The following is a 27,385-nucleotide window of genomic DNA, read 5'->3' as shown; positions in this document are numbered from 1 at the left end:
AAAAAAAAAAAAGTTTTGCCAGTTTGATGGATGTGAAATGATATCTTATGGAAAGCACTTAGAATGTTGCCTGGCACATAGCAGGGTCTGAGTAAGGGTGAGTTAATATTTTAATGACCATATCCAGAATCAGTATGATAATCAATATGGGTTGGGCACCTTTTCATTTGTTTGTTGGTCATTGAAAGTTTTCTGTAACGTACCTCTTCATGTCTTTTTCCCATTGTTCTACTAGATTGCCTTTTTCTTATTGATTTATAGGATTCTTTATATTTTCTTGCCTTTTCATACTATTCATGGGGTGCTCAAGGCAAGAATACTGAAGTGGTTTGCCATTCCCTTCTCCATTCTGTTTGTACAGGAGACAAGGATCAAGACCATCCCATTGGAAAAGAAATGCAAAAAAGCAAAATGGCTGTCTGAGGAGGCCTTACAAATAGTTGTGAAAAAAAGAGAAGCGAAAAGGAAAGATATTCCCATTTGAATGCAGAGTTCCAAAGAATAACAAGGAGAGATAAGAAAGCCTTCCTCAGCGATCAATGCAAAGAAATAGAGGAAAACAACAAAATGGGAAAGACTAGAGATCTCTTCAAGAAAATTAGAGATACCAAGGGAACATTTCATGCAAAGATGGGCTTGATAAAGGACAGAAATGGTATGGACCTAACAGAAGCAGAAGACATTAAGAAGAGGTGGCAAGAATACACACAGGAACTGTACAAAAAAGATCTTCACGACCCAGATAATCACAATGCTGTGATCACTCACCTAGAGCCAGACATCCTGGAATATGAAGCCAAGTGGGCCTTAGAAGGCATCACTATGAACAAAGGTAGTGGAGGTGATGGAATTCCAGTTGAGCTATTTCAGATCCTAAAAGATGCTGCTGTGAAAGTGCTGCACTCGATATGCCAGCAAATTTGGAAGACTCAGCGGTGGCCACAGGACTGGAAAAGGTCCGTTTTCATTCCAATCCCAAAGAATGCTCAAACTACTACACAATTGCACTCATTTCACACACTAGTAAAGTAATGCTTAAAATTCTCCAAGCCAGGCTTCAGCAATACGTGAACCGAGAATTTCCAGATGTTCAAGCTGGTTTTAGAAAAGGCAGAGGAACCAGAGATCAAATTACCAACATCCGCTGGATCATTGAAAAAGCAAGAGAGTTCCAGAAAAACATCTATTTCTGCTTTATTGACTATGCCAAAGCCTTCGACTGTGTGGATCACAATAAACTATGGAAAATTCTGAAAGAGATGGGAATACCAGACCACCTGACCTGCCCCTTGAGAAACCTGTATGCAGGTCAGGAAGCAACAGTTAGAACTGGACATGGGACAACAGACCGGTTCCAAATAGGAAAAGGAGTACGTCAAGGTTGTATATTGTCACCCTGCTTATTTAACTTCTATGCAGAGTACATCATGAGAAATGCTGCACTGGAGGAAGCATGAGCTGGAGTCAAGATTGCTGGGAGAAATATCAATAACCTCAGATAGGCAGATGACACCACCCTTATGGCAAAAAGTGAAGAAAAACTAAAGAGCTTCTTGATGAAAGTGAAAGAGGAGAGTGAAAAAGTTGGCTTAAAACTCAGCATTCAGAAAACTAAGATCATGGCATCCAGTCCCATCACTTCATGGCAAATAAATGGGGAAACAGTGGCTGACATTATTTTTGGTGGGCTCCAAAATCACTGCAGATGGTGACTGCAGCCATGAAATAAAGACACTTGCTCCTTGGAAGAAAAGTTATGACCAACCTATACACCATATTAAAAACAGAGACATTACTTTGTAAGCAAAGGTCCATCTGGTCAAGGCTATGGTTTTTCCAGTAGTCATGTATAGATGTGAGAGTTGGACTATAAAGAAAGCTGAGAAAAAGAAAGAAAGAAAGAAAGCCGAGTGCCGAAAAATTGATGCCTTTGAACTGTGGTGTTGGAGAAGACTCTTAGGAGTCCCTTGGATTGCATGGAGATCCAACCAGTCCATGCTAAAGGATATCAGGCCTGGGTGTTCATTGGAAGGACTGATGTTCAAGCTGAAACCCCAATACTTTGGCCACCTGATGTGAAGAGCTGACTCATTTGAAAAGACCCTGATGCTGGGAAAGATTGAGGGCAGGAGGAGAAGGGGACAACAGAGGATGAGATAGTTGGTAGGCATCACCAACTCAATGGATATGAGTTTGGGTAATCTCCAGGAGTTGGTGATAGACAGGGAGGCCTGCTGTACTGCAGTTCATGGGGTTGCAAAGAGTTGGAAACGCCCAACATGACAGTTGACCGACTGAACTGAACTGAAATGAGTTAGCACACACCTGTATATCTACCCACTGAATACAGCCTTGATCGTCCATATAGCTGGCTTACAATGGTAAATCAAAAAATTGTGACAGATAGTCAACAATTCCCAGATTGTAGCCCTCAACAGTTTGATACCTTCCCTTCATTTCCTATCAGAGGCACACACTCATCATGCCGGGTGAGGAGTCCAGAGCCTGTAAGACTTTCAGCCTTAGGAGATCTACTGAATCAGTGATTATTACAAAATGCTGCAATATGCAAAGAATAAGACTTCTTGGTCAGAATTTGACTGAGGTTGGCTTCAAATTTTTTCTAACATGGGGACGAAGCAATTAGAGTGCAAATGTTCTGACAAAAAAATAAAAACCTGCTTTACTGAGTTTGAGTCTAAGGCAAAAGATAAGGGGGTCAGAAGAACAAGATAATGTTACCTGCTTTTATATGCACTCTATTATTATTTTTCCTTTGCATAGCTCTTATTATAGTGATTGGTTCTAACAGTCTGCATTCATATAATAGTTAAAATGAAGTTTTTAACTTCCTGTTAAAAACCCTGTCTAAAGTCCTTCCTTAACACACACATGCTCGTTCCTACCCATCCTTTAAGGCTGTCCTCCTTCATGAAGCCTTTTGTTCTACATCTACAAAAGCTCTGCCTGTTCAAGCACTTGTCATGATCAGTGATTTGCTATTATCAGACCTTGTCATATCTCCTTTTGTAACTATGTCTTATCTATCTCAACCATAATCTCTTTGAGGGCTGGGATATTGTCCACACTGCCTTGCCCATACTAAAAACTCTAGAAGCATCTGCTTATCTAAACTGGCTTTCTTTCCTTGAAACTGCTCAAGTACTTATTCTTTGGCAGGTGCTTTTAGGTTTCAAGGAAACAGAGATGAGAAATCAGAAGATTCCCTGGTGGCTCAGGCAGTAAAGAATCTGCCTGCAATTATAGGAGACCCAGGTTCAACCCCTGGGTTGGGAAGATCCGCTGGACAAGGAAATGGCAACCCACTCCAGTATTCTTGCCTAGGGAATTCCACGGACACAGGAGCCTGGTGGGCTATATAGTCCACAAGGTTACAAAGAGTCAGACCCGACCGAGTGACTGATAATTTTGCCCTTATATGGCTTACCTTCTTAGTAAAAACGTGGAAGAGAGGAAACTTTTTGGGTCTCTGTACAAAGCTGCAGCAGGAGACTGTAGGAAATAGTATATAGTAGCTGAAAACACTGTGGACTCTGAATTAAGATGTTTTGGTTCCATCTCTAATTTGACGTGTATCTTGAGTACATTTCTTAACCATTTGTCATCCATTTCCTTATATGTCATAGAGTACATGTCATGTTAAGGAATGTACTCTTTATTAGTAGAATACATTTGTCGTCTATTTCCCTATATGTCATACAGGGATCATATGATTACTAGGTGAATTGATTGAATCGGAAAACAGATGCAAAATCATGTTGCACGGAACTTCCTCAACCTGATAAAAAGCATCTATGAAAACTCCATAGCTAAAACCATACCAAAAGGTGAGAGATTCAAAGCTTTCTCCAAAAGATGAGTAATAAGGCAAGAATGTCTTGCTTTTACCACTGCTATTTAACACTCTACTGGAAGTCCGAGGCAAGTGCCAAGTGAGAACATGAAACAAAAAGAATCAAGATTGGAAAGGAAAACATAAAACTCCCTGTATTTTCAGATGACACAATCATATATAGAAAACACTGAAGAATCAATAAAAAAATTATTAAAGCTAATAAATGCATTGAGCAAGGTTTCAGGATACAGGTCAAGATGAAAAAGCCAGTTGCATTTCTATAAACTAGCAAAGAATTGGAAAAATAATGAAATAAAAAACAATTTGAAATAAACTCCATTTATAATAGTATTTAAAAGAATAAAATACCAAGGAATAAATTTTAAAAAAAAGAAGTGTAAGACTTCTACACTGAAAACCACAAAATACTGTTGAAAGAAATTAAAGAAAACCAAAGTAAACAGAAAAACATCTTATGTTCTTGAATTGAAACTTAATATTGTTAAGGTAGCAATACTCGCCAAATTAAATTATGGATTCATAGCAAATCCTACCAAAATCCCAGCTACATTTTTGGCAAAAACTGACAATCTGAGTCTAAAAATTATATGGAAATGCAAGGGACCAGAATATCCAAAACAGTCTTAAAAAAGAACATAGCTGGAGGACTTGCACTTCCCAATTTTAAAACTTAATATAGAGATACAGGAATCAAGACAATGTAGTACTGGCATAAGGACAGACATATAGATCAGTGGAATAGAACTGAGAGCCCAGAATAAAACCATACATTTACGGTCAACTGATTTTTGAAGAGAGTGCTAAGACCATTCAATGGGGGAAAATAAATCTTTTCAACAAATAATACAAAGATAACAGGATATCCACATGCAAAACAATGAATTTGAACCCTTATCTCAAACCATAAACAAAATCCAGCTTGAAATGAATCAAAGACCTAAAAGTAAGAGTTAAAACTATAAAACTCGGAGGTGCTGATAGTCCCCATGGCGGCTGCACCAGAGCCCGGGGACCCTGGGAAGGGGAAGGTAGATTTAGAAGATTATGTGACATTGGAGTAGGAGGATTTATCTTGGTGACTTTAGGATGCTGGTTCCATTGTAGGTATAATTATGCAAAGCTGAGAATCCAGGAAAGACTTGCCAGAGAAGGAATTAAAAACAAGGTTTTATATGAAAGTGCCCATCATGATCCTGAAAGAAAACAAATCAATGGCAGCAGCAGCAGCAATTGAGCATAGAAAACAACTCACTTCAGTGTGAACAAAGCTGAGATGAACTACAGAAAACATTTTATGTACCATAAGAAGACTTGCAATCAAGTAAATAAAGTATGGGTAAGTTGTAAAAAAAACAAAAACAAAAACAAAAACTATAAAATCTGAAGAAAATGTAGGCATAAATCTCCATGACCTTGGATTAGGCAATGCCTTCTTAGATACAACATCAAAGCACAAATGACAAGAAAACAGAAAGAAATTGGACTTCATCAAAATTAAAAACTTTTGTCTCAACAACACCATTACAAAAGTGAAAAGTTAACCCACAGAAATATATGGAAATCATATAGCTGATAAGAAACTTGCATCTAGAACATATAAAGAACTTTTACAACTCAACGATCAAAAGACAAACCAGTGTTTAAAAATGGGTAAAGAATCTGAATAGACATATTTCCAAAGAAGATATAATAATGGTCAACAAACACATGAAACAATGCTCAACTTCATTAACCATTAGGGAAATGTAACCAAAAATCCCAATGAGATATCACTTCACACCTACTAGGAAGGTATAATCAAAGAGGCAGATAATAACAAGTGTTGTTGAGAATATGGAGAAATTGAAATCCTTATTTAGTGCTGCTGGGACTGTAAAATGGTGCAACTACTATAGAAAACAGTCTGGCAGTTCTTCAAAAGTTTAAACTTAGTTACCATATGACCCAGTAATTCAACTCCTAGGTATATGCCCAAGACAAATGAAAACATATCAATAGAAAAACTTGTAGGCAAATGTTCATAGCAACATTATCAACAATAGCCGAAAAGCAAAAATAAACCAAATGTTCATTAAGTGATAAACAAAATAGGACATACTCATACAAAAGGAGTTATTATCCAGCCATAAAAAGGAGTGAAGTTCTGATACAAGTTACAACATGGATGGACCTTGAAAACATCATGCTAAATAAAAGAAGCTAGTCACAGAAGGCCACACAGTATGTGATTCCATTTATAAGAAATGTCCAGGATACTAATCTATAGCTACAGAAAAGTTGATTACTGATTGTCAGGGGCTGGGGACTGGTTGGTGGGCAATGGGTGTGACTGATAATGAGTATAGGGTTTCCTTTGGAAGTGATGAAAATATTCTAAAATTAATTGTGGTGATGGTCTCACAACTGTGAATATACTAAAAACTATTGAATTTGCGTTTTAAATGGGTGAATTGTATGGTGTACAAATTACAGCTTAATAAAGAGGAAAACAGAAGGTAAGAAAGTATGTTGGAAAAGTCTTAAGATGCCATACATAGAGGCACAATCTTTGAACAATTTAGTCGCAACATCAATCCAGAGTTGGATAAACATACATATACACTTTTCGTATGTGGGTAGGGACTAGAAAGAAAGCATTGTCACTGAAACAAGATGAACAAAGCACTCTTACTGGTCAACTCCCAGGACAGGGGAATAGTCCTGTGATACAAAGTCATTCCCCACCCTTAATCATCTTTTATTCTACTCCTCTCCCTGTGTTTTGATAGCTGAAGTAGTGTACTGTTAGTGTAAGACTGAAGGTAGCCCACCATTTTGTGTATGAGAAGCCTGAAATATCTCAGTATTAATATTTTCAAGAGTTAGGAAATTCCTAAGATTTCAATACATTGATCAGGTTCTGCATTACAGATAAACTAGTATTTATAATCAAAGGCCTGGGTTTTTATTATGCTGACCTATTTAGTTTGTTAATTAACCAGTGAGTCATCTCTAGTTCCACAATATGTTGGTCATGGTTCCAAGGCTGTTGCTACCACTGCTGCTGTTTCATTTTTAAAAAGATGTTTACAGTATTTATATAGGCAGTCAATTCATATAAATACGGTAACATTAACAATGCTATCTATGGACATGATGTCATTGGTGCACTGGTTACTCAGAAAATCTGCATGGAATTGCTTACTTTCTCTATGGGTTATCATTTTTGTGATAAGCTAGCACTACTAATGGTGACTTTATTCACATTTTATAAGCTGTTCAGACTCAAAACAGTAGTTTCCAGGGAACCTGGAGTCAAGCTTCATTGCAAAAATAATCAGTATAGCAGAAATGTATTCTTTGATGTGAATTCATCTGTAGACGCCAAATCACTTCATGAAATCATTAAACTATATAAACAGTAATACCTAACATATGCAGTGTTTCAAGGCATACTTAGTTGGCTTTCTCTAGTCTAACCCACCGTGTTCTCTCTATATACGTTTCTACCCTCAGTTTGGAAGCTGGTGAAAAAAATCCAGTAAAATTTTGCCATGACCTGGAGAACTCATTGGCCATAGGACACAAAATTATCTTTACCTTTTCCTTTTTTTCTCCTTAGCCAACAATAAGTCATGTCCAATCTTTCTACATAGTATCTCTTGCACTTATCCTTTCTTCTCCATTCTTGTTCACATCTGTGGGCTTATGGACTCATAATTAGATTACTGCAATAACTATCTAACTGGTTCCATATGTCCATCTCTCTTGGACTCAAAGGCATCTGGCAGCAATATAAAGGATTACATTTATAAAAATAATATTAAGTCAAGTAATCTCTCCATTCAAAAACCTTGACTGGTTTCCTCCTGTTCATTGAGTAAAGTCAAAATGCTATTATCCTGGTATTCAAGGCCTTCCAATATCTAGGTCTGAATTTTCTTTCTAGATTTAGCATCCACTACTCCCTTGAACAAAACTGGTTCTTTCACCATTACCCTGAACTTTTACAAAATCTTTCTACACCTTTCTGCATGATGGTCCTCCTGCCTAGAATAGCTTCTCATTTTTGAAAGCCTGTTCAAGGCTTACTTTTCTTCATGAAGTTATCCCTGAACATTAAAACTCACAGCAGTTTCTCATCCCTTGAATATGATCTGAGTTATGAACAGTGTCATTCATTTGGCAGTCCTCAGAGACAACTTATCTTGTCTTATATTGTTAATTCTTGTATTATTTAATTTTGTGTCTATCTTGCCTCCTCAACTAGACTGAAACTTCCTTGAGGGCAGGGGTCATTTGTTAAACTTTTTAAAATGACCCACAGGGCACAGTATATACTGGGGGATAGGATAGGGACTGGTCATTGACAAAAAAATACTCAAGTTTCCCCAAGATGCCTCATTCTCAGAAGGCAGCACTCTCTCTGGGTGACAGTTTTTTTACATATATGTGCCACATATAATAGTTTTAAAGGTGAAACTAACTCTTCACGTGACTCCGAGATATTAAGGAATTACCGACTGCCTCTGGAATTTCTGAATCCCTTATTAAAATATAAAATTAATCTTTTATAAGTAATTTCATGCTCCCCTGAAAGCTTAAAAATGACATGTAAAGAAATATGCCCAAGCCAGGTGCATAATAATCTCTAAGATTATTATCACAGAGTATTGATCACAGAGTATTTAAAAAGCCAAAGCTTCACACAATCCACTTATATTTCAGTGTCTGTTTTCTGTTTTATTTTTTTTAATGTCTATAAGATAGGCTAAACTACATAAGAAAAATAAATCTAGGACTAAAGTTTACATGAAAGGTAGCCAAAATTATATGGATAGTTCAAGGTAAAACTGTTCTTCACATCTTGGTTTCTCCTGAATTATTTAGTTAATCTGAGGTTTCTTCATAGTTAGAGATGTAATCCTTAGCCAGCAGCTGCTAAGTGGTGGTTATGTATACTGACCCAAGAAATGCTGTGATCATCAAGTTCTATCAAAATCCTTATTAACCTTGTAAACTGAAGACAATCATCATTACAAAATCCCTACCCTCAGATTCTGCTGCTAAAACTTTGAAGTAACTGCAAATCTCAGAGATGTTTTGTTTAGCTTTATGGATAGCCTCAGCTGAGGAAGCTTAGGCAACAAAGGCTGCTTGCTAGGCAAACCTAAGCCACAAAGGAATCCCTTGTCTTCTATGTTAGAGACCACTGACTGGAATACCTAGCATCATTGGATCAAAATTTGAAGGACTGGTAAGCCTGGTATTTTGATATATATCCTTTCTTTGTGAAATTTTCCTTTTCACATAATGCTTTTGTTTCCTTTAGCCCAGTCTAGACCACTGGAAGGCAAGGTTTCAAATTATCTCCTCAGTTGGAAGTATCCATGTTTTGTGAAAATTTTATCAGTTTTTTCTCCAAGGATTAGTATCATGATGAATTTAGCTTCCTGTCAAGAAAAACGCTAAGTTCAAAGTATTATTTCCTTCACTTCTAATTACAAAGAAGTTTTACCTTTTATTGTGTTCCATTATACAATTTTACACAGTACCATTAATATTTTAAGCAACAATTAAGCAAATCGAATTAAAGTTTTTGAGCTCTACTTCTCAGTATATAGATTTACCTAAAAAAGTACAAACTAAGCACAGTGGTGCAATTTTCCAGGCACTTTCAAGTTGCTTAAATATTTACAAATATGTAAGCACCCTGTATGAAAGCATGAAAATTTTGGTGTCAGGAAGAAACACTCTGTGTATAACAAATCTTTAAATTTTTAACATTTGCACAGCTCCAAATATTCCTGAGAAAGTTCAATCTTGTTGTTACTTGACATCTGCATGTCCTCATATTTCAGCAGTGTATCTTGGGGAACCATAACTTCGGTCACTCGATGTACCACTAATTGCACAAAATACATGTAATGTGTTGCTCATCCAGGGAGAATGCATTGGGTCTTCTTGTATTATCTAAAACGAAAGAAATGGCATGTTTATCACAAGCAAAACAGCCACAGCCAAAAAAAAACCATGTGTATACGAAATCACAGGCATATTCCAATTTATCACTGACACTTAGATATTTAAAACGATATAAAGCAGAAAGAGCAAAGAAAAACATTACCGACTCAAATCTTCAAAGCTGTATTACAAAGGCAGCATATCAAAAAAGCAAAAAAGATCTGGTTACTCATTAAGAAAAATGAAAGGTTGTAAAATGCAAAATTCAACAGAAAGTGAGAGGTAACACAGTCTTAAAAAAATTTTTTTAACAGATGGTCATAACAAGAGCCCAAACAATAAACTTTTTTTTTTTCAAACAATAAACTTTTTGATATGAGTTTATAGATATCTTCTAAGAGTGGTTCTCAAGTTCACTGGGGGGCTTTTCAAATATCCTGATACCCATGCCCTTTCCCTGGAGACTTGGTAAATAATTTTAAGTGAAGAGAAAATAAGTCAAATTTTCAAATGTACACCATAATTATATAAACTAATTGATGCAAAAGATTTTTCTTGGAAATGAAGAACTTCATAAATATATACATATAATCATATTAGTATAGACATTTAAAAAATTATCCATTTTGTGTGATCAAAATCAACTGATATCTCATGCACGGATCAGATGGAAGAATAGCATACACATCACATCCAACCTCTTTACTGTACAGTCCCAACTTAGGTTTCAAGCTTTCAATACTAGGTTCACAAGTTAGCTCTGAAACTTCAGTATTAAGCCTGCAAATTGGCTTCTGGTGGCAGAAATGGTCATATCATTTATGCTGCTGCAAATCATGTCTTATATAAAATCCGTAATAGAAAAATTTCCTCTTATAAGAGAAAGAACTTCATATTTTGGTATAGTGTAACAGATAACACTCAAAAGGGCCAAGGAATATCCAGGCCATATCTTTTGGTCAAGTCATCATTTATGGAGCCAAACAGATAACTCACATTTCAGTAAACAGCTATATTTTATCTTACTTTGTATTATATTTTCCTTTGGGAAATAATATATTTCAAAGTGTCTGACTAAAAAAAAAAAAAAAAAGCTCTCCTTTATGTGGAAATATTGAAATACTGATTTACAAAAATTCACTAAAAAGTCAACATTTGCCCAAACCAAGGTACATCTAAATAGGATACATCATGACAATACAGATTTCATAAATATAAACCAACAGAAAGTAATACTTTTCTTGGTTACCTATCAATATATAATATAGAAGAATTTAAAATATAGGAGAATATATAGTATCAAGGGTCTAAAATTTGGTCTCTAGAACTAAATATAATAACCATGGTTTATAGAAATTAAATGAGAAAGACAGGTGGGAAATATAACAGCAGATTCATAAAACCCAAATTTCAGGGTGTTAAAAAAAAGACAAGGGACTTCCCTGGTGGTCCAGAGGATGGGACTCCACGCTCCCAGTGCAGGGGCCCTGGGTTCAGTCTCTGCTCGGGGAGCTGGATCCCACATGCCACAGCTAAGACATGGTGCAGCCAAATAAATTTAAAAAGAGAGAGAGACAGAGACAAGAGGTCCAAAATGAAGTCACTTGTGCTAAACCCACATCACCTGAGAATTAATATCAACCTAACTGCAGTTTCAGTCTTTTCCAGGCAGGTAATCTTAACTATTCAAAAAAGCACATGTACTACTTCCAAGTTTGAAATTTCCTGGTCAGCACTAATGAGGTAATTCACTGGACAGGCCCTTGCTGTGTCCCAGAGGAAGGTGACCTTGCCTGAAACAATCCTGTCTCTTTTAGAATAACTTCCTTGATCTGACTCCTTCTACCTGTAAAAGGCTTCCATTTTCTACGGCTCTTCAGAGCTCCTTCCTATCTGCCAGATGGGATGCTGCCAGACTCATGAATCACTGAATAAAGCCAAAATCCTTAAAACTGACTCAGCTGACTCTAACTAAAAAGCAGAGACATTGCTTTGCTGACAAAGGTCCATCTAGTCAAAGCTATGGTTTTTCCCAGTAGTCATGTACAGATGTGAGAGCTGGACCATAAAGAAGGCTGAATGCCGAAGAATGGTTTCTTTCAAACTATGGTGTTGGAGAAGACTCTTGAGAGTCCCTTGGACTGCAAGCAGATCAAACCAGTTAACCACAAAGGAAATCACCCCTGAATATTCATTAGAAAGACTGATTCTGAAGCTGAAGCTCCAATACTTTGGCCACTTGATGTGAAGAGCTGACTAACTGGAAAAGACTGATGCTGGGAAAGATTGAAGGTAGGAGGAGAAAGGGACAACAGAGGATGAGATGGTTGGATGTAATCATCAAATCAACGGACATGAGTTTGAGCAAACTCCGGGAGGTGTTGAAGGACAGGGAAGCCTGGTGTGTTGCAGTCCATGGGATTGCAAAGAGTCAGACATGACTGAGTAACTGAACAACAACATCAGTTCAATTTTGTTTTTTAGCAAGCAAAAAAGAACTGTATAGAATGACTGCTCTAAATTATCTTGATCATCATAATAGCAGTAAATTGAATAATTTGCTTTCAATTTGAATAATTTAGAATTCAAGGCTAGGTCATACAGTTGCATGCAAATTCTATAACTGTAATATACCAGTGAAGCTGCTCAGTCATGTCAGACTCTTTGCAATCCCAGGGACTGTAGCCTACCAGGCTCCTCCATCCATGAAATTTTCCAGGCAAGAGTACTGGAGTGGATTGCCATATCCTACTCCAGGCGATCTTCCTGACACTGGGATCGAACCCAGGTCTCCCACATTGCAGACAGATGCTTTACCGTGTGAGCCACTAGGGAAGCCCCTATAACTATAATAACTATAATATAACTATAATAATATATATTGGATTAAAATGCTATAATTGTTTTATATTTTTCTAAAGGAGGAGTTTTGCTGTTTTTTCCTATGGACAATAGAGAACAGAACCCCATAAACTGAACAGTTTCTAGGAACAAATTATGTAGTCTATTTGATTAAAGTATTCCCCAAATGGCTCAGACAGTAAAGAATTCATTTAAAAAGCTGCACACCCGAGTTTGATCCCTGGGTTCAGAAGATCCCCTGAAGAAGGAAATGGCAACCCACTCCAGTATTCTTGCTTGGAGAATTCCACAGACAAAAGAGCCTGGCAAGCTACAGTCCATGGGGTCGCAAAGAGTCGGACATGACTGAGTGATTAACCCTTCAACATACCCCAGAACAGTGATGGTGAAGACAGACATATCCCCACTGTACTCAGGGGCTGAACCTGAGATACAGACAATAAAGGAAGTGGAATGATTCCCTGCCTGCCTAGTCCTGATCACCTGACTGCTTTGGGAAGGAGACAAAAGAGGACCTCGGAAAACCAAGCAGCAAAGGTATGCCTTGGGATGCTTTACACTCACTCCTAAGTGGGCTAACAGAAGTAAAGATGACAAAAAGAGGAAACAGATCACTGATTCCAGACTCCTCAGGCTGGCAAGATTCCCTGTCATGAGAATGGGAGAGTAGGAGACTGGGATGACTCATCTCATTAAAAGATGGGACGATGACAGTCTAGCTGCCTGGCTTCTCCATACTGAGAAGATGACCATGGTCAGAAAATTGGACTCCTGGTCACGCAGTGCAACTTTAGACTAACTGTAATAAATTTCCCATAGTCCTTTCTAAGAGAAAGCATACAAGATACCATAAGAGAGATAGCTAGCTCCTCTAGCTAGAGGAGAGATAGTCAACTAGCTCCTATAGCAGAGATAGTCAACTAGCTCCTGTTTCCCTTGAAATCTCTCTTCTCCCCCTCCCCACCATTACACTGCAGTCCTTTGGCACTAACCATGGTCAGTCCATTTGTAAGTACACCCTCCATGTGACGGTCTCACCCAGGGGAGTGTCTTCAGGCAAGCAGTGAAATGTTCACACCAGGACATAGGAGGTTCTCCTTTCTGGAACCAGCAATAAGAATGTGTTCTCTAAAGGGCTGTAGTTATCCTTGTTTCTTTTAAGGGGTCTTAATTTCATAAAAAATTGAGAGTCTGAAGAGTTTCTGAAGCAAATATTTATCTTATTGGCTATTTTCCTTCTTAAGGAAAGCAAAGAGACATTATGTAAGCTCAATAGGGCTCAGGCACTGAGGGACCAGACCATCAGGACATGACTTTTACATCTGTGGTGAAGATGTTAAAATAGTTGAGTGACAATCCATGTATAGAGTGGTTGTAAACACAGATTTCAGGAGCCTAATATAGAAATGACATTTACCAGGATAAATCAGGAGTACTCTGGTTTTAAGGTAAGTAGATATATAAGAGTCTTAACTACTTAATTATGACATAATTTGGCTGTCAGTGGTCAGCAGATCTTTGCTTCTATATGTTTCAGATTGTGTTTTACTAAGTTAGCTATAATTGTCATTAACAGTCAGTCAAATATTAAAATGCTAGTTATTATAAAAAGAGAGTTTTGCAGGTTACATGGGTATTAAGACAATTCCTGAATTTTGGAATTCACTCAGGATCTCACCTAAATGATAGTACAGTTGTCCCTTGGTATCCTCAGAGGATTAGTTCCAGGACCACTGTCCCCCTTCTCCCATGGTTATTAAACTGAGGATGCTCAAGTCCCTTATATAAAATCATACAGTATTTGCATATAACTCATGCATATTCTCCTCTGTACTTTAAAATCATCTCTAGATTTTTTTATAATCGTTAATACAATGTAAATGCTATGTAAATAGCTGCCTATGTACAGGAAATTCAAGTTTTGTTTTTTTGGAACTTTTTGGTAATTTTTCTTCAAATTTTGTTTGTTTGTTTTCCATTTATTTTTATTAGTTGGAGGCTAATTACTCTACAATATTGTAGTGGACTTTGCCATATATTGACATGAATCAGCCATGGATTTACATGTGTTCCCCATCCTGAAGCCCCCTCCCACCTCCCTCCCCATCCCATCCCTCTGGGTCATCCCAGTGCACCAGCCCCGAACACTTGTCTCATGCATCCAACCTGGACTGGCAATCTGTTTCACACTTGGTAATATACATGTTTCGATGCTGTTCTCTTAGATCATCCCACCCTGGCCTTCTCCCATAGAGTCCAAAAGTCTGTTCTATACATCTGTGTCTCTTTTTCTGTCTTGCATATAGGGTTATCATTATCATCTTTCTAAATTCCATATATATGCGTTAGTATACTGTATTGGTATTTATCTTTCTGGCTTACTTCACTCTGTATAATGGGCTCCAGTTTCATCCATCTCATTAGAACTGATTCAAATGAATTCTTTAAATATTTTTGATCTGCAATTGATTGAATCCAAGGATGTGGAAGCTGCGAATATGGAAGGCCAACTGTATGCAGCTTCCTACATCTAAGACAGGGATATTCATTTAGGGATCTGGCTACTGAGCCAATCATTGCACTTCTCTAGGATCCTTCTTGAGACACCTTAGCCATGCTCACAGTAGATTAATTCAGACTTGCACAACTATTCACTTCTAATGGCACTGTGGCACAAAGAACAAAATAGTTTAACATCTGAAACAACTGCTAAAGCAATTGTCAGTGATTGCTTCAAATCTGATTTGCATTGTATCATTTATATGGGTAAGAACAAATTTTAAAATAACAAACTAAGTAATTTCAAGGTAATACTATTTCAAACTAATAGGTATGCTAAGTAATACTTTAGGGACCCCAGATCATGTTTTCATTTTCAATCACCCTAATACTTGCCTGTTCATGAATAATGTCAGACAATTCTTTCACCATGTCTCTGAAATTTGACTTGAGCCCTTCATGGTATTCAATCTGATCCTCTTTAATTAACCGCTCATTTAGTTCCAGTGCAATGCTGCATGCTTGGATGAACTTCCTATAGATAAAGATCAAAGATAAAGTTTTTGTTACTTATTACTCAAAAGTCTCACTGACAATTTAATATTTACTTTAACCACAGCTTGCCTAGAAGGAAGACTAGAATCCCATATTTTCTCACTGTGTTTTTGCTAATGCCATCTCCTAAATCTGAAATATCTTTCCTTTTCTTTGTCTTCTGGTTTCTTATCTCCTTCAAAACCTGGCTCGAAATATATACCCTCTGGGAAGCCTGCCTGCTCAGTCACTTGATATGATATCAGCTATGCTTGCATGTACATTAATTAACATCTGTAGATAATGTCAGTTATTGAAAAATAATTTATTTTGGGCTATGTACCCAGTACAGTGCTGGGTGCTTATAGGCATGAAGTATCCGCCCTGGGCTGGTAAGACTGGGGACAGAGAGGTTATGACTTATCATAAAAACTTTTTTATCATTATTTCATATCTTTATGTTTCACGTCCATAATTAGGATGCAAATCTTAGGGAACAAAGTACCTCACTGACCTTTTGTGCTGTATCCCTGTCATAGCAAAGAGTAGAATCTTTTTGTACACACCAGGCATTAATAAACATTGAATGAATGAGTACTAAGTAAGTAAGTGTTAGTCGCTCAGTCATGCCTGACTCTTTGCAACCTTGTGGACTACAGGTTCCTCTGTCCATGAGATTTTGCAGGCAAGGATACTGGAGTGGGTTGCAATTTCCTTCTCCAGGGGATCTTCCCAACCCAGGGATTGAACCCGGGTCTCCTGCACTGCAGGCAGATTCTTTACCGACTGAGCTACAAGGGAATGAGTACTGGTTACTCTGTAACCTGAAACAGCTGATAATACAGAGATAGGAAAAGTAAATGAAATAAGTCAGGAGCAAATGAGTGGAAATTATCTTTTCTACTCAGTCTGTTTAAATCATCTGTCTCTCTTATTCTGAATGTAAGTTCTTTTATATAAGAAACAGGTTTTTTCTACTGTGCAACCATTCAGACATGCCTTGGCTTAGCGGGATGCTCAGTCCAGAGAAGATTATTGTATGCCCTAGAATAGCAGAATCCAAGTGGAACTGAGGATACAGGATAGAAGCAAACCTATCCAACCCTTCCTAGCCTAAATGGTCTGGAAAAGCTGTGACATGAGGTCAATCAGGCAAAGGAGGAAATCACATAACAAACGAAGGCTTGTGTTTGTGTTACAATATCCACAGCAATGAAGTAGTTGTCATATTTAATACCTTGGGTCACTAGGACATTGTTATAGTTCTGCAGCAAGAAAGAGATCACACATTTCCTCACTACCTAAAATACCATTAGAAGGTAACTTAAACGTTATAAAAGGGAACAGATAATTTTTTTAGAAGGACATTATTTGGTGAATATTTTGATTTCACTTAAGAAGACAATGGAGTAAAAAAAAAAAAAAAAACTAGAGGTCTGATCTGAAAACTACAAAGCACTTACCTAAACATGTCTTTCAACTCATTTACTTTTTTGGGTGGATACTTGCTAGCTTGACTGTCATTTAAGAAAGCCCTTGCGTATGCTAACGGACCTGCATTTACCTAAATTACAAAAGGAGAAAAATGAGAGTTGTTAGGATGTAATCAAAAAGTAATTTTTTCATTTCTCTTTTTAAAAAGAATACTATGTTAAAATTCCATACCTGAGAAATATATTTACTATTCTTACTATAAATTTATTTGAAAAAGATTAACTAAAGCAAATCATCTGCCAAAATTATACTCTAACAAGTTACTTAACAATTTCTCCTATTGAAATATAGGGCTTGGCTATACTCAGAGGGATTTATGTTTAAGCTCTCTGATATAACAAAAAATGTACAGAAACTGAACATAATGTCTTTATTAAATTAATAAAAAATGTAGAGGTTTTTTCACCCAGTCAGAGTATAACACAATTACAATTAGTGCTTGTTCTGTGCCCTTATGAAAGCAAGAGGAACAACAAGAAACATTTAATACATGGTTAGCAGCCAACATACCTGCACTGAAACACAGCCCTGCAATTTAAGTTGGAGCTGAATCATGTCCACATCAGTAGAAGAGCAAAGCTTTTGCAGCTCTGCAGTTTTATCTTTTATTTCATCAGTGGCAACATCAATTGGCTTTAAATGAATCTGCTGTTCATAGTTTATAGGGATCCTCTTCTTCACATATGGAAATGAGTTTGAAGCTATTAAAGATTAAGGTTGACAAATGAGTTTTTAAGATAGCAAATCAAATAGCCAAATTTAAAAAAAATGTATTCTGCTTAATTCTCCCCTTATTTTCTCTGGAAAAATCCCTTAGAGGCCAAATAGGTGCCTTATTATTTCAGGACTGAAGGAGAAATTCTCTGTGATATGATTCAGACTAATCATGAATTATATAATTACATATGGGAAAGGAATGGTTAATAACATAGGAATGTTTGTGTAAATGAGTGACTGAACAGCAGAACAATAAATGGTTAACATTTTAATTACATTTTCCTGCTGACCAGCTGCTGCTTGTATGTATCAAAAAAGATCATGTCAGATAAAGAAGTTATGCCAAGTCCTACTTACTAGTCAAGATTGTACGGCGTTTGCACTGTTCTTCTATACAACCTTGCTTTTTGCCTGACAATGTATAAGGAGCCTCAAAAACAAATCTGTTGATATTATGGTTTCTTTCAAACTCAGTTTTTCTTTCTGTGAGTTCTTTATCATCAAAGTAGGGCTTCACATAAGTGACTTGGATATGAGCATACTTGGGATCAAGCTCTTTGACATTTACCTGGAAAGTAAGAAAGTTTTGTTTTTTATTCAACAGAAGGGAAAATGGGGTACAGGTAAGCTACTAACACCTCTGAGATCAACTGAGGAACAGTGTCATTGAATACACTGTGAGATGAATACACACTTGGAAGAGGTCTTTGCTCATTCTTCAAGAATTGTTTCTTTCTGATTATTAAGAAGTTACATAAGCCTATTTGGAGATTATAGAAATGTAGACAGAAAAAACTGCAATGCTACCACTCAGCAATGATCATCATTTACCTTCTCATGTATTTCCTTGTAATCTTTTTTCCTATGCATATATATTTATTTACAAACCAGAGATCATGTTGAGCATTGCTTTATCATTTGTTTTATTTTTATTTACTTTTATTTGCTTTTATGTTATATTAAATTTCTTTTTTTATTTTCATTTATTTTATTTTTTAATATAAATTTATTTATTTTAATTGGAGGCTAATTACTTTACAATATTGTACTGGTTTTGCCATACTTTGACTTGAATCCGCCGTGGTTGTACATGTGTTCCCCATATGTTAAAATGGCTAACTGCACATTTGAATTCCACCTCAAAACATACCTATTACAAAGAGGATTCTCAGAAGATGGCAGAGCACCAGACCTCTATCTTCTTTTAGAGACAACAGTTACACCGTCATTACCTATCTGATGGAAGAATTTTGGAACTCTGGAGGCTATTGAAGACTTGCAACTTCCAGGGGAAGACTTGGACAGAAAATTGCCTTAATTTTGATTTTGTTCAATTTTAACTCTGGGCACAATGGCAGCAACCCATACCTCATCCCTCAAGTACTACGGCAGACAGTTGTGTGCATATTCCTAGAACAGCTTGTGGGAGCCAGGATGAACAAAGACCCTGTCTTCCAAATACTGCGAATTTGTGCTATGACTGCTAATTGCTGCTTCTGATCACAGGGGGACAGTCAAAGAGGCTGTGGCCATTTTTATACCACTTCTTCCCTTTGTTGCAATGCCTAACAGACTTTCAGGGGATTTAACAGACCAGCACCTTTCCTCTCCTCTTCATTTTCCTCTCCATTCCCTCTTAGGAGCTGGACTTCCAATACTAGGCCGTTCAAAGGTAACTGTGTAAATGAGGGTGACTAGAAAGTCACTGCGCATGCTCAGGTGAAGGCACGGGCTCAGAAAAGACTTGAGAAGATTTACACCTCAGGCTGATTATTGGGACAGACACAGCTTACAACAATTAAAAACAAAAACAAAACCCAGGAAACTCTGGGACAGGGAGAGAATCTGATTTCTAGAGAGATCACAATATTAAATTCAAATGTCCAGTTTTCAACAACAACAACAACAAATTGTAAGGCATACAAAGAAATAGGAAAGTATGGGCCCATTCAATAAAGAAAAATAAACCAATAGAAATTATCACTGGAGAAACCTGATAGCAGATCTCCTAGAAAAAGACATTAAAACAACAGAATTCATGATCAAAGAACTAAAGGAACTTGTGGAAAAAGTCAAGAAAACTATGTATCAACAAAATGTCAATATCAATAAATAGCTAGAAAATCTAAAAGGAAACCAAAAACTTTTTTTTACAGCTGAAAAATACAATAACTGAAATGAAAAGTCACCAGAGAGACTCAAAGGTAAATTGCAGCAGGTGTAAGTAATAGTCAGCCAACTTGAAGATAAGATAAGATCGATGATCGATGAGAGGAACACAAAGGAAAAAAACTGAAGAGGGACAGAGGCTATGGAACCTGCGGAACATTATCCAGCAGGTGAACATACACACTATGGGAGTCCTTGAAGGAGAAAAGTGAGAGAAAGGGGCAGGGAGAATATCTGAAGAAATAATGAGTGCACACTCAAATCTGATGAAAGACACAAAGCTCAACAAACTCCAAGCAGGGTAACTCTAAGAGACGCACGGTGAGACACATTAAAATCAAATGTCAAAAGCCAAAGCCAGAGAGAGAATTTTGAAAAAAATCAAGACTTGTCACATACAAGGGATCCTGAATAAGATGGTCAGATTTCCATCAGAAACTTTGGAGGCCAGAAGGCAGTGGGCTGCTATATTCAAAGTGCTAAAAAAAAATCTATGAATCAAAAATCCTATATCTGACAAAGCTAGTTGAGGTGATGGAATTCCAGTTGAGCTATTTCAAACCCTGAAAGATGATGCTGTGAAAGTGCTGCACTCAATATGCCAGCAAATTTGGAAAACTCAGCAGTGGCCACAGGACTGGAAAAGGTCAGTTTTCATTCCAATCCCAAAGAAAGGCAATGGCAAAGAATGCTCAAACTACTGCACAATTGCACTCATCTCACACGCTAGTAAAGTAATGCTTAAAATTCTCCAAGCCAGGCTTCAGCAATACGCGAACCGTGAACTTCCAGATATTCAAGCTTTAGAAAAAGCAGAGGATCCAGAGATCAAGTTGCCAATATCCACTGGATCATCGAAAAAGCAACAGAGTTCCAGAAAAACATCTATTTCTGCTTTATTGACTATGCCAAAGCCTTTGACTGTGTGGATCACAATAAACTGTGGAAAATTCTGAAAGAGATGGGAATACCAGACCATCTGACCTGCCTCCTGAGAAACCTGTATGCAGGTCAGGAAGCAACAGTTAGAAATGGACATGGAACAACAGACTGGTTCCAAATAGGAAAAGGAGTATGTCAAGGCTGTATATTGTCACCCTGCTTATTTAACTTCTATGCAGAGTACATCATGAGAAACGCTGGGCTGGAAGAAGCACAAGCTGGAATCAAGATTGCCGGGAGAAATATCAATCACCTCAGATATGCAGATGACACCACCCCTATGGCAGAAAGTGAAGAAGAGCTAAAGGGCTTCTTGATGAAAGTGAAAGAGGAGAGTGAAAAAGTTGGCTTAAAGCTCAACATTTAGAAAACTAAGATCATGGCATCTGGTCCCATCACTTCATGGCAAATAGATGGGGAAACAGTGGCTGACTTTATTTTTCTGGGCTCCAAAACCACTGCAGATAGTGATTGCAGCCATGAAATTAAAAGATGCTTGCTCCTTGGAAGGAAAGTTATGACCAACCTAGACAGCATATTAAAAAGCAGAGACAGAAGTAATTAGCCTCCAACTAATAAAAAAAAAATTTTTAAATAAAAAAATAAAAAGCAGAGACATTACTTTGTCAACAAAGGTCTGTCCAGTCAAAGCTATGGTTTTTCCAGTGGTCATGTATGGATGTGAGAGTTGGACTATAAAGAAAGCTGAGCACTGAAGAACTGATGCTTTTGAACTGTGCTGTTGTAGAAGACTCTTGAGTTTCCCCTGGACTGCAAGGAGATTTAGCCAGTCCATCCTAAAGGAGATCAGCCCTGGGTGTTCATTGGAAGGACTGATGTTGAAGCTGAAACTCCCAATACTTTGGCCACCTGATGGGAAGAGTTGACTCATTGGAAAAGACCCTGATGCTGGGAAAGATTGAAGGCAGGAGGAGAAGGGGATGACAGAGGATGAGATGGTTGGATGGCATCACTGACTCCTTGGACATGGATTTGGGTGGACTCCAGGAGTTGGTGATGGACAGGGAGGCCTGGCGTGCTGCAGTTCATAGGGTCCCAAAGAGTCGGACACGACTGAGCGACTGAACTGAACTGATACCTGGCAAAACTGTCCTTAAAAGTGAGGGAAAAATTAAGACATTCCCAGATAAAGAAAAGCTGAATGAGTTTGTCAGCACTAGACCTGCCCCATATGAAATGCCACAGGGAATCTTGACGGTCACAATGAAAGAACATCACACAGTAATTCAAGGCTGTATGAAGGTCTCAGTAAAGATAAATACATGGGTAATTATAAAATCTAGTATTAACAGAACAATAGTAACACAATTCTTTTTTATTTCTACACGATGTAAGAGATTAACACGTTAAAAAATTATTAGTATAGGGGACTTTCCTGGTGGTCCAGTGATTAAGAATCCTTCATCCAGTGCAGGGGAAAATACACTGCATTAACAGAATGAAGGAAGAAAAAAACACACACACGATCACCTCAATCAATGCAGAAAACGCATCTGACAAAATTCAACATCTTTTCATAATGAAAACACTCCACAAATTAGGAATAGAAAGAAATGACTACAGTCCTATCAAGGGCCACTGTGAAAAACCCACAGCAAACACCGTATCCAATACTGTGATAAGGGATAGAAACTTTCTTAGTAGCTTTTAAAACTTTTTCAAAAAGCCTATATTCAAAATCTTTTCCATTAAATATCTAGATTTCTCCAGAGAAACCTCAGGAAATAGTTGAAGCTAATTATCTAAATAAGACAAAACATAGAAGAGAAATAAAAAAGAGGTCAAGACTGATTTTAACTTTATAAAAATGAACTAAGTATATGGTAAAACATTCAAAAAGTACACTTGAAAAGTAAAAAATGGTTGTTTTCTCCATAAGACTCTAGACTCTCCTTTGAGATAACATGGTTAACACTTTTGTATCATTCCATCTATGGCCAATTCATATTGATGTATGGCAAAAACCATCAGAATACTGTAAAGTAATTATCCTTCAATTAAAATAAATAAATTCAAAAAAGCAACTTTGTATAATTCCAGAAGTTTCTTAAGCATACATGAGTGTATGTAAATATCAGTTTTCACAAATGTAATCATCCTGCCCATAATGTCTGTACCTCACCTTTTTCTCTCAAGAATATATTTTGTCAAGAATATATTCATATCAATGTATGGCAAAACCACTACAATATTGTAAAGTAATTAGCCTCCAATTAAAATAAGTAAATTTATATAAAAAAGAATATATTTTGATTGGTTTACATCCAAACTTATAAATATTTTAAGCAGTTTAGTTACATCCTTTATGAAGGCAGTACCGTGTCCTTAACCGTAGAGACATTAGATTGTTTCGAGGTTTTGCTGTATAAACTTAAGAGCAATAAACATCTTAAACATGCATCTTTATGTGTGTACATCTACAGAATAAAATCTTAAATGTGAAATTATTGGGTCCAGGAAACGTACATTTAAAATACTGGAAAATATTGCCCATTGTTCTTTAAACTGTTTGTGCCCTTAAACAGATTTTGCTCTTCGGCAAGTAAAAGCGTGTTTAAAATTTTAAACGCCACACATTAAGAAAGAAGAAGGATTTTAAAAGTAGCAACTGCTTCTTTTATCTGTTGCCTATGAAGAGTGACTAAAATATTGTGTTTACAAAGAGGGTCAGCGGTCCAGCTGCCTGATGGTGGTTTGTGCCTGTTGGCCAGGTTTTCAGAGGCAGAATAAAGTAGAAAACTGCATGTTTTTCTGCAAGCCTGGCTTTCTAATAACTTTCCATTTATAGTATCAGTAGTGTGGCAAGAAGCCTAAAACTTGCTGGCTACAAAAGAGAAAATTTTCTGTGGTCTTAATTCAATAAAACAACACAGAAGACTGAAACTGATAAGAAGCAGAGAGGTTTTGCCAAATATTAATGAATTCTGGACCTGCCAGCATACTTATTTTTAAATGTCTAAGGCACATGGTCAAGATAAAATCATCTCCATAAGATATAGGTAAATTTACAAAGTGAAGACATCATTTTCATCATAGAAAATGAAGTGTCTTTACCATCGCCAAGGGCTTTTCACTCTGGCAATGCTGCCTGTTGGCTATTAAGTGTTTTGCAGAGCATCATGCACATCACAGTCACTCGGTGCGTATTTCTGGGGCCTGCAGATCTTGCACTGTGTTAAAGGTCTTTCCTACCTTAAAATTCAGCTCTCATCCTGAACATGCCCATGGTGACTAAGGAGAATCAGGAATTCCATTCCCATTGTGCTCTTCCGCAATTCTGTCTATAAGGAACTATGTGTTTCTAAGAAACAGCCTCTCTTGCTGGATCCTTTCTCATCCTTGCCTTGGCAGGGTCTAGTGGGATGGATCATCTTTACATCAAGGCATCTCTCCTAAACCTACATCACTACAAATATAACTACTGAACTAAGGCTATCTTAAGAGTGAAATATGTGTCATAAGAGAATTTTTAAAAATCTCACTTATCTATTTATTTTTAATTTTGGCTGCACTTGATCTTCTTTGCTGTGGCTTGTGGACTTACTCTAGTTGCAATGAGCAGTGAGTACTCTCTAGTTGTGGTGTGTGGGATTTAGAGAACCAGTGCAGTAGTTGTGGCACACAGGTTTAGTTTCCCCACAGCATGTGGAATCCTCCTGGCCCAAGGATCGAACCTGTGTCTCCTGCATTGGCAGGCAGGCTTTTACCCACTGGACCACCAGAGAAGGCCCACCTAAGATGATTTTAATCATACAGTATGAAATTAACAATCATGAGGCACAACAGCGGTAACAATAATGGCTAACATTTATAGAAAACGCTAGCTTCTATGTTGTTATTGAAGGCTTTTTTATGTATCAAGAACTCTAATCACTTTCCATACATTAACTAATTTAATCCCAACAACACCTCTATGAGGAAGGCACTATTATTAAGTTTATTTTACTAATGAGAACAATGAGACACAGAGAGGTTAAGTAAATTCCCCATGTTCACACAGCTAGCAAGTGGCAGAGAATGGAGATTTGAATCCTTCTTTCCGATTCCAAAGCCCCTGTCCTTTCTTTCAGGATCTGGAAAGACTCTATTTCCCATGCCTCTCCTCCACCAGCTAAAAAAGGAAAAAGTCAGAAGCAATGTGCCACAGTTGGAACTAATAAATAATGATTTTGAAATGCAGGGCATGTTACCTTGTCTGAATCCTGAATTATTTTGACATTCTCTGTACCAAATTTTTCACCATAAAGTTTAACAAGTCTCAGGGAAATCTCTGAGAGGCCGGTGAGCTTTGGCTCTTTATAGATGTACTCCTTTCCATCCTCTTCTTCAAAAAAAGACTATTATAAAGTTAAACATACAATAATTTATAAGTATTATGATCAAATACAGCATTTACAGAACATCCACTAAGTAATCAGCAATAATGTATTTGAAATAGATTTTAAATAATAGTACTAAAAGCCACATACAGATATTGTAGCTGAAATAAATGAGAACTTTCAAACTCACAGTCATATGAGCATATCATTGGCCTGAAGGTTTTTAACACTCGATTTTTCATCATTTGCATACTTACCTGATTTTTATTTGAAAACTTTCAGTACTAGGTATTAAATAAACATTTAATAAGCTTAACTGAAAATGAAACTGACGGAAACATTCAAATCTTATATGTTGTCCTCTGACCTAGTGGATTTAGATACAGAAACCAAAGTGAATGTTACTCTGAGAAAAGTGTCACACCTGCTGTTGTGACAGGTGCTTTATCTAGACATAATCCTAGAACCAGTAACTGCTGCTATGGTAATCTAATAATTCAAAGGTGAATGTTTAAAAAGGAAAACAACTTGATGAACTAAAGTATACTTACTTGGCCATAAAAGGCAACTCTGAAGAAAGTGCCTAAAAGTCTTTTCTTTGTGTGCATAACCTCCAAAATTTTTGTGTAAGCTCCATGAAGAGTTCTATAAACTTGAGTAAGTTTCTGAAAATATGAGAATAAACAAATTAGCTTTATCTTTTGGTTAGTTATGAAATGTCTATGATAAATGCATAAGGGGAAAAAAGCAATAGTATTTCCTTTCCAAAATGGTTTTGGTGGGGTCATTTGCACTCCCTTCTCCCATGGTCACAGTTAGAAAAAACGCCTTAACAACTTTAGGTGAGAGGGTAGAGCTTAAAATGGTCAAATAACACTGTAATTCTAAACATCATGCTTCATGTCATTCATATCTCAATGATAGTATATACACTACAAATACTGTGTTATTGACTACTTTTTTCCTTATGTCTGAATTATTGTGACTGAAAGAGAAGCAAAATACTTTGCTAGAGCCCTAATGTAGAGAGATGGGAATAAATGATCATGCAAACACTTTAGGAGAGGAAAGTAAAATTCAGACACAAAAATAACAGTAAAAGCCTGAGTGAGGAATGCTTTTATAACAAGTTCACATATACTTCCAAAGAATATATTCTTCTACACACTCAGAAAAAGAGAACACACTATGCAAAGAACATTATCTAGAATATGAAAAGACAACATACAGAACAGGAGAAAATGTTTGCAAATCACATATCTGATGTTTTCATATCCAAAAAATATAAGGAAGTCTCATAGTTCAACAACAAAATGACAACCCAATTTAAAAGTGAGCAAAGGACTTGAATAGACATCTCTCCAGAGAATATATAAAAATGGCCAACAAAGACATGAAAAGCTGTTCAAAATCATTAGTCATTAAGGAAATGGAAATCAAAACCACAATGTGACACCATTTCACATTCACTAGGATGGCACATTCACTAGGTTCTCATAAGAACCCCAAAACACAAGTGCCAATCAGATGTGCTGGTGGGAAGGTAAAAGGGACAACAATTTGGTGGTTTCTCAAAAGTTATAAATAGAATTACTATGTGACCCAGCAATTCCCCTCTTAGGTATCTATCCAAGATAAACAAAAACATGCCCATACAGAAACTTACTCATAACTGTTTACAACAGTACTATTTATAATAGCCAAAATGTGGAAACAACCAAAACATACAAACAGATTTTGGCATAGCTATAGCATGGAATATCACTCAGCCATGAAAAAGGAATGAAGTTCTGATATAGGTTACAACTTGAATGAACCTCTAAATATTATGCTAAGCAAAAGAAGCCAGACACAAAAGGTCACATCTTATATTCATCTTTTTTATGACACATCCAGAATAGGCAAATCCATAGACGGAAAGCAGATTAGTGGTCACCAGTGGGGTGAGGGAGGGGGTGAAGAGTGATTCCTTGAAGGAGATGGAGTTTTTCCTGGGATGATAAAAATG

The 27,385-nt window shown here is 37.0% G+C and overlaps 1 protein-coding gene across 2 annotated transcripts in view; it reads right to left on the bottom strand.

Annotated features, from left to right (window-relative positions):
• Positions 1 to 9,338: 9,338 nt before the first annotated feature.
• Positions 9,339 to 27,385, bottom strand: part of DOCK11 (dedicator of cytokinesis 11) — a 202,450-nt gene continuing 184,403 nt past the window's right edge. For both annotated transcript variants that reach the window (XM_043895989.1, XM_043895990.1), the window contains 7 exons: positions 25,929 to 26,042; positions 25,249 to 25,395; positions 18,284 to 18,494; positions 17,720 to 17,910; positions 17,179 to 17,279; positions 15,578 to 15,716; positions 9,339 to 9,829 (listed from right to left, as the gene is read on the bottom strand). In XM_043895989.1, the coding sequence (XP_043751924.1) occupies positions 9,707 to 9,829; positions 15,578 to 15,716; positions 17,179 to 17,279; positions 17,720 to 17,910; positions 18,284 to 18,494; positions 25,249 to 25,395; positions 25,929 to 26,042 (1,026 nt within the window). In that variant the 3' untranslated portion in view covers positions 9,339 to 9,706. The remainder of the gene's footprint in view (positions 9,830 to 15,577; positions 15,717 to 17,178; positions 17,280 to 17,719; positions 17,911 to 18,283; positions 18,495 to 25,248; positions 25,396 to 25,928; positions 26,043 to 27,385) is intronic.

The sequence above is a fragment of the Cervus elaphus genome, chromosome X (assembly GCF_910594005.1).
Source record: "Cervus elaphus chromosome X, mCerEla1.1, whole genome shotgun sequence".
In the NCBI taxonomy this organism is placed as follows: domain Eukaryota; kingdom Metazoa; phylum Chordata; class Mammalia; order Artiodactyla; family Cervidae; genus Cervus; species Cervus elaphus.
This window is presented reverse-complemented; position numbering and strand designations above follow the sequence as displayed.